General features: G+C 43.8%; 1 protein-coding gene across 3 annotated transcripts in view; it reads left to right on the top strand.

The window, feature by feature from the left end:
- Window positions 1-13,742, top strand: part of LOC8023194 (embryonic polarity protein dorsal) — a 33,359-nt gene that overhangs the window by 5,139 nt on the left and 14,478 nt on the right. For all 3 annotated transcript variants that reach the window (XM_029969643.3, XM_029969645.4, XM_029969646.4), the window contains 2 exons: window positions 8,523-8,671; window positions 12,581-12,672. In XM_029969643.3, the coding sequence (XP_029825503.2) occupies window positions 8,523-8,671; window positions 12,581-12,672 (241 nt within the window). The remainder of the gene's footprint in view (window positions 1-8,522; window positions 8,672-12,580; window positions 12,673-13,742) is intronic.

The raw sequence follows: 13,742 nt of genomic DNA, 5'->3' as shown, positions 1-13,742 counted from the left end.
AATGTCCTCCCACTGCAATTTGGTTTTTCTATTATTTTGGACAAGCCACAAGATAACCTTGATGTTTCTTCAAAAATGTGTAATATGTTTATTGCACGATTTTGTGGCCATTGAGTACTGAAGTGAGTGGAAATGGCAGGTTTGGAGGATTTTTAGATGCTAAGGAGCCCTTTCATTTAGCTTTAGGTATTTGAGAAGGGAGGTTCTTATGCATTCAAGAAACTATTTCTTCCTCTTAGGATACATTCAGTATGCTAGTGGACCAATGTTTTCATACTCAACATGACTGCTTCTTTGTAGGGCACAAGAAGCTTTCAAATGAGGCATGTACAGGCATTGAACAATTTCTCTTTTCAGAGACGTGGGTACTGAGCCATTGTCTTTTGCCCCCTCTCTGTCTCTAATGCTTGTCACAACATGTACGCAGTGGCTACTGGGCACAAAGATTTTCTGCTCATCCTTGAAGATGCGTCTGCCTCTGAGGATGCCCCCCTATCATCATTTGTGTTGCAATGTTCGGAGGTGCTCATTAGCGTGACCCAACACTACAATCTCCGCGGCGGCCTTTGTTGCTTAGCGGTCCTCGTCCGTCAAGATCCTTTATCTTGAATGCATAATAGCGTAACAGCTGCGTCTGTTTCGCCCAGACAGTCGTCAAAGGTCACGGCATGCTGTTGACACGGAGGGCAGGCAAGGAGACTGATGGAAAGAGGGTGATGGAGGAGTCACGGCCAGCCATTCACGTTATCTCAATGTGCTGTTAGAGGAAGTGATAAAAGGGAAAACGTGTAATCGTGGTGGAACATACTGTTTCGCGAAAAATGGGCTGTCTTGCAAGTATGTTGCCAAACCAGGAATCGCACCGCACGAAAAAATACATCTTATAGCTGTTACAAATCGAGCAAACTTGGTTCTGGGTTCCTCATCAGTTCAGTTTTGATACGGAATGTGTTTTAGGGCTGGTTTCAAAGTTTAGTGTGCCATAAAATGTTGTAACAAAAATAGAATAGAATAACACGGCCAGTTGTCTCTACCGAAAACTGTGTCTCTCGGCGGAAGTCGAACCACCGAGCTCTTGCTCAGTAGTCCGATACCTTGTCCCCTGTCAGAGTGGCTTCGATTGGCATTGTTCTAGTTGGTATATACATACTCGTGTTTCCATAAAATGATTGTCATCTCAGTGGTGGGTGGAGCTCCAAACGCTTCGCACATTCGGTGCCTCCGACTTTGTCTGCGGGGCAAAGGTGCAATTCTGTTTCTGGCGCCTTCTCGATTACCGTGCATAAATGCAGTTCGGTTTCATTCTTGTATTCTTCTTTGTTCGTCCGGTAGTTCTGACATTCACCCCCCCAAAAACAACTTTCAAAAGTCTGTGAGGTACAAAGCGGTCCAAGACGAGCTCCAGCTTCTTCGGCTCTGGGACACCGAGCCCACAAGATTCTGAGTGCGCTTTCTTTCCCTCCTCAAACTCGGGTTTACGGCAGGATGCCGCCACAAGCACAGAGACCGGCGTAAGTGTTCCTCAAAATAAACCGAATGAAGCGAAAGTGGACAACAGTGGGCACTATAATAATGATAAAGCATCGTCTCAAGGCTTGTCTCAGTTTAGAAAACGTGCGATTGTGGAACGCGCGCTAATGGCGACGGGACACACAGGGGCCTCGGTGCCCTTGGCATCACGAAATTTATTCTAGAAAAGCAAATTTGGTAGCCGTGTTGTCAGTGAGCGAGCCTCTTTTGTATCTAATGCTTGTAATCTACATTATGAAATTGCAGATTACATGTGTTAGGTATGTAAGTCGCTGTTTTTCCTTATTGTGTATCTGGATGTTTACTTGATAACCTTCCACAAACAAAAGGGCCGGGGAAGCGTGCGTGGAGCGGAAAGGTGTCGACAGGCAATTACGGGGTGATGACAATTAAGTTGTTCGCACGTGTGAGTTCATACTTCGTTAAATCCATCCCGTGCCCCCTGCGCCCCCTGCCAACTCGGGTGAGCTTTCACGGTTTTCCGCAATCTATAGTTGGATGGCTTCCTGCTTTCCTTTCTTAGGGGGCCCTTATCAGCCTGCCATTGTCGGAAATCGTCCCTCTCGGGGACTGACGTAGGTAAGGAACACGCGTTGGTTTTGTTGCCAAATGAATTTCATCCGCGTTCCAAAGCCCGTCCCAACGGCGTGTTGCAGTAGACCCTGGGTGGCCTTCCTTGTTTGCTTTGGCAGCCGTCTTCCTGGGAGCAGGAAACGACTGCTGTTTTGTAGTTTAAGTTCTCAACCTCGTTTTTACAGACATCAACGTTGGAGGGGAGCGAGCTTTTTAACGCAGAGTGTGTTTCATCAGCCGGTTTCCATGGATTTTTGTAACGTTCGGCTATAACGGCTGGCTGTAGTGACACCAAAAAGCATTATGCCCATTGAAGTCATATAAAAAGACTTTGGTGCCTCAGCAGGATTTGAACTTGCCACCTCAAGATTGTAAGCCTAGCGTTTTGCTGACTGGGACTTGCGGGGTCGGGGGCCCGAGCGTTCAAAAACGAAGTCATTTGCACGGTGCGCGAATCGGGGGTCACACGCAGATGTTTTTTTCTTCTTTCCTGGAAGGCCTGTCACACATTCTGTGCTTATCAGTATTGATCGGCATGATCAATCTCAAGTAATTTTTTCCTATGCTTCACATTTTAAGGAGTCTGGAAGGATCTGTGACCATTCCGTGACGTCATGGACTTCGCGCAGAATTTCAAATAAATCTTTCTCCATCAATATTGCCCTAAAAAAATTTTTTTCGCGTAAATTTAATTTTTATACGCACGTGTCCCAATTAGATTGTCTAAAAAAAGTTTCTTTTCTATTCAGGGGCCCTTTGATAAGCACTTCTTTTTTCTAGGCCATCCTGACATGTTACTTAACGATCAGAAAATTGTTCCGTTTTTATTTAGGCGTCAGCAGCACGCTTTGCCTTCTGTCGAAGCTCTCAGCAGAATGGCCGACATATACACCGGGATATAACCGGTTATATCTGGTGCACCTTTCAAAAGAGAAAGCACTAGGATATGGTCTCCTAAAACGTCCCGACGGGCTACAGTCTGTTGCAGGTTAAGAATGGCGGGACAAGCTCCACCTAGAAAGCTTTCTGGTTACCGTAATTGGTGGATTCCTCCTTCCCAGCATTTGCTCTGCTAAAGGGGAGAGGGTAGGGGGTTTTGTGGAAGAAGCTTGTTCTGCTATTGTTACTCTGCAACAGAATGTAGTTAACTAGGCATTTAGGACACAGATAGCATAAAGAACTAAGACGAGTAGAATGTAGAGACGGGACAAACGCTCACCCGTTTTCCGCTACGTTCGCAAACTTTTTGATCTCGAGGAACCCCTATCTAGGGCCCGATTTTGGTCACTGCAAAGCGAGAGCAAGATGGAATTTGCCTCTCGCGGAGTGAGCAAAATTAACGTTTGTGAGCAGTTCGTCCGCTCCCGTGAGAGAAGAGTGCGGCTATTTTGCTACGAAGCGCCATTTGCAGACGAAAAATGGAACGAGAAACCACTGCCTGTTGTCTGCTAACAGACTGGAAAAAATGTTGGCTCTCCGCTACGAGCCATGCCCCGCGGCAAAACGAGATCGGACGTAGGCTAAAATCATGGCCGTTCGCCTTTATCATTGGAGGCCACCGGTAACCGGCACTTCGTTTGCAAATCTCGGGTTGTTCGGCTGCCGTACACAAGCCAACATCGACTGACAAATGAAGGAGTTCTAAGGATAAGCACATCAGGTGCCGCGAGATATCTCGCCCTTTGTTTGTTGATGAGGTATTCTCATCAAAGTATTGCCCAATTGTGAGCTCACAAATGGGTCAAGAATGTCTAGTCGTTCGATTAGGCACAAGCTGTGGCTCCACGTCCAATCAGCGGCGGAGAACGCTCTCGCCTTGACCAAAATCGGGTCCCTGGTCTCCGCATTGATGCAACAAAGCAGTGTGGGAGCCTACAAACCTTGTAAACAATAATGCACATACTAAGGGAGTGTTTGGCACATGGTCAACGGATGGCTCAGATCTATTAATATAATCTGGAAAAAAACACTTCGCTTGAGGGCAGGGACAGTTGAGAAAGTTTGGGAGTTCGAGGAACGTTTAAGGGAGGACATTACCCAAAAGGGTCAACTTTCGAACCTTTGGCTTGTTATGAATGAAATATATAGTATATATGGGCACCTGCAAGGCAGAAGACAGTGCAAAGTTTTAATTTGTGTACATGAATTGTGAAAGAAATTGTAGTCGTTTCTATTAGGAACACACTGACATTCATTAGGGAAGCTATCGTTAGAAAAATAATGAAATACCCAACATTTTTCTTCACTAGATACGCAGCAGAATGCTGGGAAAGTGCAACTGTTAAAACAAAATTTCTAAAAAGTAGTTTATTTTATGCTCACACAGTGCTGAAAAATCAAATAATATTTTTTGCGTTTTATGTGGATAAAGTCTTAACATCTTTTATAAAAGACATCCACAAAGTAAAAAAAGCAATGCTACAGTTGCATTGCCCATTAAATTCCAGTTAGGAAAAAGAATGAGTGAGCCTTTACCTTTGTCCCGTTACAAAATGATAGTTTTCCTGAAGTGAAATTTAAGTAAAAAAGTGGAACATAGAAAAATGAATTCAAAGTGCTGGAACTTCCACCTTTTCTTTAGCATCGCTGGACTGAAAATAAAAATAAAATAAAAAAAAACTATACAGTGTAAGAAAATGAAACTTGCTGGGAATACTCTCCAGATGTTGGTGGATGTAAATGTAGAATTTTTCAAAGTCAATTTTTTTACAGAAGGCTTTTTTTCTTCCGGGTAATGACCCTTTTTAAGGTAACTCTGGGTTACCTTTAAAGGGCAACTCCAGTCAAATTTCGATGTTGACAAAACAATGCAGTTCTATGTCATATCATCTGAAAAGACTACACACAAAATATTATGATGCGATTCCACCTAAAAGTTTATTAAGCCGTCCATTGAAGTCGGAGCGGTTCTACGGTCACCAAAATCCATTCAATCTACCGGGCGACACGCAAAGTAGCGCGGTGAACGTTGCTGTGTGGATGCAGCCAACACTGCGGAATGTAAACAACTGGAATATTGTTTTGCTTGTTTCTTATTTTTCGAGGCACGAAGCACGAGAACGAGAGGAAGGGAGAGAGGCGCAGTCTGGCACTTTCGTTGATGACATAGGCAACGTCTCTGTACCACATGATGCCAAATAGTTGACGAACCGGATCAATGTTGCCTGTTTCGTGATTTTCATTTGAACGAGGTTTGCAAGAAAACAATTTAACTTTTCCGAAAACAAACGACATACAACCGTTCATTAGTAGCTTTAACATGATAATCGCCCGTAATCCCAGAATTTTCTAAATTAACCAGAGTTGCCCACACTGGGAAATCCTTAAAGGACACTGCAATAAAAAAAAGACTTCTTGAAAGAACATAGACGGGACACTTTCTTTTCGTAAATTACCTACGAAAAAAAAAAAAAAATTTTTTTCAATATATTTACGTCATTAGACGGAATTTAGGTAAAGTTCACGACCCACTCTAAACCCCGCCCACAAGTCAGTTGCCCCACTCATTACTACTGGATTGGCTTGGCTGCTCGGCCGAACATGCTAAACAAGCCCGACATCCGGTGCATCTAATCTGGCGTCTGACAACACCCGCTAGTCTTGCGAGCAGAGGCGCGGCAACCTCTGGCATCGTCTGCTATTTTACCACCGTCTATGGTCGTCTGCTATGCCCGAAGAACGCGGACATGAACGCTGCCCGTCGGTGTCCATTTTCGCCTTCGTCCGATTGCTATTCCTCCCCCGTCTAAAAACTTCTACATTGCTCGCAAGACTCAACCATGAAAGTGGCATTCTAGCGTTCCATCATGCGCGAGCGACGGTTTATTACAGGCATCTGTCGGCGTCTGTCGATGTGTGGTAAAATATGCTGTCATTTCAGCTTTGATGTTCTCGTTATTTTTTTTGCATGGCATTCGCGAGCAAGATGAAACCACGCCATGACACACAGTTAAAACCTGACCTAAAATTATTCGCTATGGCATGCCAGGTGTACGGCAAAACTTGAGAGCCACTTGCCGTCCGAAGTGAAATGACGGGAACATACCTGGACTAAAGTGATGCGAACCGAACGCCAGATTGCCTCCAGCCAAAATGGCTCGCAAATTCTTACCTGTGTAGGTTTCTTCTCGGGATTGAAGCCATGGTCGCAATCACGACGGTTGCGGAATTCCCAGAGCAGGGGGGCCGCTTTTACGGGAACCAACATCTTTGTTCAGCATCAACACGTGCAAAGAAAGAAATCAAGCCAGATCAATCAAAATAGTTAGTGTGGAATGCTGGGCTTAGCCCAGTCCTGCTACGTAAACAAGCATCCGCACAGTGCTTCCGAAGGCACATACTTGCAACAGTTATTTGCTGCAAACTATGTTGGTTGAGGAGATCTTCCTCCAAACACCTCTGTAAACTCGAAACCACCCTCACTCGTAAAAATTGAAGAGCTCGACGAGCTAAGCTCGTTCAGCACTCTGCAGACTCTGGCATCCATATTCGTTGTCGTTTGAAACCGAAACAGAAATGCAATCTCGGGATATTTTTGAAAACAATAATGGGTATGTAGATTATTTGTCTCACAAACATAAAAAATAGTTGATTAAAATACTATAACGGCTCCGAGATACAAATTTACAACCAACCTTTCTTGCATCAATCGTCTCTCCAGCCAGTGAGAGACGTAAGCACAGGGCTGGGCTTAGCGGGCTGCGACCTGCACATTCTGCACCTAAATTGCGTCAAGCAACGTAAATATTGCTAAAAAAAAATCAAATTTTTGTGGTAAATATTTTTGTTGATATCTGTGTCCCTTTAGAAAGAAATTTCTTTTTTCATTGCAGTGTCTTTTTCTTTGAGGAAAGTACAACAACATTTTATTTGAAACAGGCAATTTGCATTAAAATAAAACAAGAAACATTTTTTAGACTTTCAGGCATCGTATCATGCTCTAAATCGGGACTTCTGGTCCGAGTCCCGCTGACGTGCAGACGACGAAGTCGATGGAATGCTTTCAGGATTTGAATAATTTTCTTCACTCCTGTCACTGTCCATAAAACCATTGTCTGATTCCGAAAAATCGGAAAGGCCGAAGGATTTATCGTTACATATGCCTGAGCACTGATGACTTTCAAAAAGAAGGCTTTGTATCCCTTCGTCGGCTAACGCGGACCTCCGGGCCAGGGCCACATTCTTTTAGCGCAAATGCTTACGAGTGACTACTTTTTTTCTTCCTTGGCTCAATGGAGCGTTCTCTGTCTGTCAAACTGCGAAACAAACGAGCAAACAACCCAAGGTAAGTAGAGCAACAGGGGTGGTTGTGCCATTTGCCGGAGAGTGCGCCAAATAAGCGCCAAAACCGGAACACGAATCACGCTCGTGGTCGAGCTCTACGGTCCGTAAACAGTGGCTCGAGTGACATTCGTAATTAGTAGGCAAGGGGTTATGGGTACCCTGAAGAACCCTTAGCTCCGTCAGAGACCAAGATTTCGGGGGGGGGGGGGGGGGGGGGGGGGGGGGGGGGGAAGGGAAGGGAAGGGGGAAGGGGGAAGAAGAAGAAGAAGAAGAAGAAGGAAGGGAAGGGGGGGAGGGGCCGGGCTCTATGTCCTTCCCCGGCTATGTGCTTGAGGCAAGGGGCTATGTGTACTCTGAGGAACCCTTAGGTCCGTCGGAGCCCAGCTTGAGAAGCCGTGCTCGTACGTAACCTTTGCGTCGTTCACACTTCTCTCAAACACAGTGCTCCCGAGAAAGGGTTTAATTTGCTTGTCAGTTTGTAGGACGCTGCGACTTCCATACTCTATGCCAGGGGCGGCCAAACTGCGGCTAGCAAGCCTCCTGCGGCTCTTCGGGGTCTTAAGTATGGCCTGTGGCTCCCCAATAAACCTACCCCCGACGGAAAAAAAAAAAGGCTGCTGCTTGTGTTTTGTTAGTTATGTACCAAAATACAAATGGACGAGGTACTTGTGCTAGGAACGGGGACTCACAGTAAAGAAACATGGTGGACAGTCGCCTTACAAGTGGAATTCGCCTAGGCTACCAACTAAAATTGGAAATTATTTTTAAAAAAAGTCAAATTTGGGGTTTTACGTGCCAAACCTACGACGGGCATCTGGCACGCCCCAGCGGAGGGCTGAGGATTAATTTCGACCACCTGGGAATCTTTTGACGTGCAACCGAAAGCTCGGTTACACGGCGCCTTCTCCGCAATAAGCCTCCGTCATATTGCGGGCACCTCGGTCGGGATTCGAACCCGCCACCTGGGGATCCGTCGGCCGGCGGAAATTATTTTTATTTTAAAGTAATATGTTATTTTTTATTGTGGCTCTTAGTTTAAAATGGTTCCTTCTTATGGCTCTTCGAGTATGTTTGTCCGGCCGCCCCCGCTGTACGCACGTCCGGCGTCCTCAGGAGTGGGTGTTGCTGTGTTGCAGGTGATGCACCACCAGGGAAAGGCGGCGGTGGTGGTGTCGTGCGTGACCAAGGACCAGCCGTACCGGGTTCACCCGCACAACCTGGTGGGCAAGGAGGGCTGCAAGAAGGGCATCTGCACCCAATACCTCAAGCCCGACATGACCTGCAGGTGAGCCGGGGAGGGCCAACGGCGAGCGACGACTGCGGTCGCCAACGGCCCAAGAGAGGCGGGGCGGGGCTCACTGTGTTCACTCCTCTCCCTTCGTGATTTTTTTTTTTTTGTATTTTTATTGGTTTGTTTTTGCAATGTCATTGGCTACAAGGTGATATCAAAAATGCCCGAGGCTCGGCCCGTCCTGTATTTCTTAGGGCGTCTTAAGGTGTGAGCGACCATAGAAGGATTCTTGCCTCTGAGGTCTTCTCGGTCACGTAAAGGGCCCGGCCTGGTCGCTTCAACGATACATATAATAATAATAATAATAGTACCTTTATTTTTTCCGACAAAAACAATGTTGAAAAGGTGTCTTGGGAAAAAAAGCTGTAAAAACAGCTTGACGAGCCCCAAACCACCTACACCAGCAGTCGCGATGCAGGCACTAAAGGTTTATACAAAATTGAAACATGACATGTGTACTACATGTTTGAAGAACTTTACAAAGAAAGAACTGACGCTAAACAAGATAAGTAGCATATTGATACAGTTTACACAAAAGTGAATACACACACAGAACATTAAACACCACTGAAATAAACGCGAAAGAAACCATCGATTCAAAAGATTTTAGCGCTTATCACGGACAATTTGGCTCGAAATAAACATTTGAAATAAACATTTCTCGTAAGATGCTCACCGATATATTGCTAAGCTCAATGCCTTGCCTACTAAGCTGGTTAAGGGTAGAGGGCAAAGTATATTTTAAACTTTGGTGGCCGTAGTTTGTTCTAAAAAAGGGTACTTCCCAAGGTTCTTTAATTCGTGTTGGGTACCTATAAATTTTATCTGGTATCTTCGCTAAGTTTTTACGGTGACATTGGGATAAATTTGTTTCTATTTTATACCTTGCACATAAACAATATTTATATAAATCAAAAATTTTCATCACACCAATCTTACAAAAAAGATCATCGGTTGGATGTTCTAGTGGCACATTAGAGATACTTCTTAATATCTTTTTTTGTAGCATAAAGATTTTGTGGAGGTTGGTATAGGTAGTAGTGCCCCATATGAGTCGACCATAATTTAAATGTGAATAAAATAATGAATTATATAATATTAACTTTGTTCTAAGTGGTAGGATGTATTTATGACGGTATAGAATACCGACGATGCTAGATAACTTTGATACGATATGATTAATATGGTCGTCCCATAACAAGTTTTCTTGAAAAATGACGCCCAAAGTTTTAAACGCGGGAACAATTTCTATTTGAGAAGTTTTCTTTCGTCACCAAGTCGTGGGGAAACCGACTGCCAGAATAGTCTGTCGTCAAGGTGGTTCTTTAACTAAAGTTTTTAAATTCCCGACACACTGAGGTGTGTAGTGCGGGACCGGAATCAAGTAACGACGTTGGCACAGCTGCCAACATCGTTTTTTTTAGTTTACAATTTATGTTGATATCATAATGAATATCACCACCTTGAACATTGTGTTTTGAAGAGACACTGGTCAGGCGTTTGTGCGTGCGAGTATTTTTGCCGAAAGCCGATCTACGAGGGCCTGTCTTAGACGTCGAACCCCGGCACTTGGTGTTCGCATTTAACACGTTCAAAAGGTTACCAGAGACAAGGGTATTCAGCTTTGCGCCTACCCGCATAGTTTTGGTTTGATATTTCGAGCCTTTAAAAGGGCCCTGAAAAGAAAAAATATATATTTTTTTTTAAATAGTCTGCTTGGGACACGCGAATCAAAAAAAAAAAAAAAAAAATTATACGAAAAAACTAGTTTTTTTAAGAGCAATATTGACGGCGCAAAATGCGATTCACCTCCTTTCCCACTTTTTTTCTCCCTCGGCATTTCGAGCGCTTGGAGGAGAGGTGGATCGGCTTCACCTTCACGTTGAGGTGGAAAGAGCGAATGACCATTCTGTGACGTCATGGACTTTGCTGCAGAACTTCAAATAAATATCTCGTCATCAATATTGCTCTAAAAAAAGATTTTCGCATAAAATGTTGTTTGTTACGCATGTCCCAATTAGATTGTTTAAAAAAAAGAAAAATTTTCTTTCTTTTCAGGGGCCCTTTAAGATGCAACTTTACAGAAGGAAAAAAAGGGTGTGGTGTCTTGACAGCAGTGTTTTACTGGAAAAATTGAATGGTGTATTTTAGGCAGTGGGGTATTAATATTAAAACCATCGTTATTATTTATTTAACAGTCTTGTTTATGAGCTGCTGGCAAAAATAATTTTGTTTTCGTAAGTGTTTGCTTTCGAAAACCACCAATGGCGTTGTGCATTTAATAAAAGAAATCATCATTTACATTCTGAATGATGTAAACTACTTTATTTTCAAGCGCTTTATTATTTTTTTTTTTAGGTTAAACTTGGGCAGAAGTAGAATATTTCGCAGGTACTAAATTTGACAAAATATAAGCGAAAGAAATAGTAAAATTACCTGTTGGCATCGGTTTGTAAATTATGTTTTCTAAATCTTAATAAAGGTATTATCCAAACTAGGTCTCCCTCAAAAATGAAGTCTTCTGTCATAGTTATTAAATTGGTTAGTAGCTTCGATATTGTGTAAATGAATGCATAAATAGAGCCTGAAATTTTTTTATGCTCAGCAGAATTGCTAGCAGCTCTTTCCTTACTTACCAAGACTCACTTATCACGAAATTACTCCACTCTAGCAAACCTGTTTACCGCATCAGCATGTTGCACCGAGTGGAGGAGTATTTGCATGTGATAAACCTTAAGGGAGGGTAGACCCGATAGCCTCTTTAGACGTGTTTATTTTCGCTGCGGTCGAGTGGCACTGTTATCAGCTGCATATTCTAATGCATAATGCATATTCGACGTTGTAGTCTTTCTAGAGGCATTTATTCTGAATGGCGTCAAGTGGTGCCGTTATCAAGTGCGGTGCCCAATAGTTCCCTGTTGCGCATCGCAAATAGACCGTTTGCTGACGGGAGTCTGCAAATGTCCTCTTCTTCCTGGTCAGTCTTGCGTGACGACTTGCAATGTGTGCGCATGTATGTTGCAACTTTGCCAGGCTGGTGGATCTGTGGTGAGAGAAAGATGTTTGTAAATCAAAACAGTCTTTTATCATCACAAAAAGAAGAAGAGAAAAAAGCAGTTTTACTTATCGATTGATCGAACCATCGTACGTAAAATGGACCTTTTTCAAGTACAATTGCCGTCTCGGGGAGTTGTCTGCGATCCACAAATGAAGGGCAGCCTGCCGTCATCCCAGCGTTCTTCCGTCCGTTAGAATGCATCATCTCGCCGTTTTATTGGCTTTTGTTGCTTTTTATGCCCCATACTACCCGCACTCTAGAAAGAATGGTGGAAAAAGATGAAATATGCGCACGAGTAGGTGCCGACAACGTTGGTCGTGCAGAACAATGTCCTCCGAAAATGCCGACAGCAGGAAGCAAAGGTCACAGGAGAGGGTGTATGCACGCGCCGAGGTTTACCGGAAAAAGGTCCGTTGCGTTTTCTGAGGAACGCAGCAGACGCTAACTCCAGTCTCAGTCTTTTAGGCACGCGACGCCTTGTCAGCGTTGCCACATCCTCCTTTTCTACCATTTATTTTTTCTTGTTTTCTAAGTTTATGCAGTTGGCAAACCTTTTTTAAACTCCTCTCTGTATTTTTTTTTTTTTTTTTAGTGTGTGGTTGGCGGAGCTTGCAGCGCAGGTGTTAGGCGGCCTGCCACGCTTCGCTCACTTTTTGAAGCTCTATATCAGAGCTAGCTTCAGTAAGGATGCGATTCTGCATTAATAAAAAGGGAGCTTCACTAATGTGTCCAGCCGCGCCAATGGCTACCAAGGTCTTGAGTCCAGGAGTCGCTGAACGTCTGTTTGTTGGTGCATGGTAACTCGCGGCGTAATGACTTGCGGTGTTCTCACCCGTGTGTTGCAGCTTCACGAGTCTGGGCATCCAGTGTGTGAAGCGGAGAGATGTGGAGCAGAACCTCGCGGACCGGGAGAGCATCAGGGTGGATCCATTTCAGAGTGAGTCGACTCATCGTCCGTGCCTCCTCTTGTTGTTTTTTTTCTCCCAGATATGTTTTTAGGGTTGGCCAATATGACAGGTTGGCGCAAATATTCGTTACCTGACCCGAAGCTCGACAATCAATATTCACCAGTTATAGTGAGTGGGGAAGTTTAGATGGGATTGGAATCTAGATGCGACGTTAATGGTTATATGTCAACCAGGGATGGGCAGTGATATTCCAAAGAGTATTCGCAAATACAAATACTGAGATACATGTGTCTTAAGGTCCAAAATAGATACTGAAATACATTTATCTCTTATGCAACGGGATATCCCTAAGATACTTTCGCAAAAACGGCGAAAAAGTATTCCGGAATACAGATACAGATACTTATAGAAATAGATTTTGTTCCCGAACGTGGGGAATGTGTAGTTAGTGGCAAATGCAAATGGAAAGTTATGCTCGTGCTTCTCTTTTTTGTGCCATTTTGCGCTCTACCCCTTACCTCGCACTCTTTACTTATTATTATATAATGCCGCTAAAAAGCTGTCACCCCTGTTAAACCACATAGTTACAGAACGGTAATGAGTGCGTGCCATGCGGTACAAAAGTTGGTCTGCCGGAAATGGACCCTGTTTTGCCATGAGGGCGCATCTCAAACTGTTGTCTTATTACTTTCCGAGTCACTCATAGTGTGGGAAGATCAAACGACAGAGCCGTTCCTTTTCTCCAATAAACTACTTTACAGCGTTTGCTCCGCTAAATTGGAAAAAGTGGAGGGATTTGTGAGGGGAACTGATTTTATTGTTCTTGCAAATAACTTCCTCTAAACCACAGTTCTTTTTTTATGTTTGTGACTGATATGGACCATGTTATGGGCAGGTTCACGTCATAAATTCCAAAGCCACTTGCACCCAACTGTTTTTTTTTATCTTTTAAATTTATCATAAAAAAGGCAACAAATATAACAGATGCCTAAGTTTGGCAAAATGTTGCGACACAAGCGATATGTCGTAAATATATTTCACTACTGAGATACAAAGATACAGGTACTCGAAGTTATCTTTAAGATACTGCCCAGCCTTG

The sequence above is a fragment of the Ixodes scapularis genome, unplaced genomic scaffold (assembly GCF_016920785.2).
Source record: "Ixodes scapularis isolate PalLabHiFi unplaced genomic scaffold, ASM1692078v2 PGA_scaffold4__175_contigs__length_147842914, whole genome shotgun sequence".
NCBI classification, from domain to species: domain Eukaryota; kingdom Metazoa; phylum Arthropoda; class Arachnida; order Ixodida; family Ixodidae; genus Ixodes; species Ixodes scapularis.
Note: the sequence above shows the minus strand (reverse complement) of the source record. Positions and strands in the feature narration are given on the sequence as shown.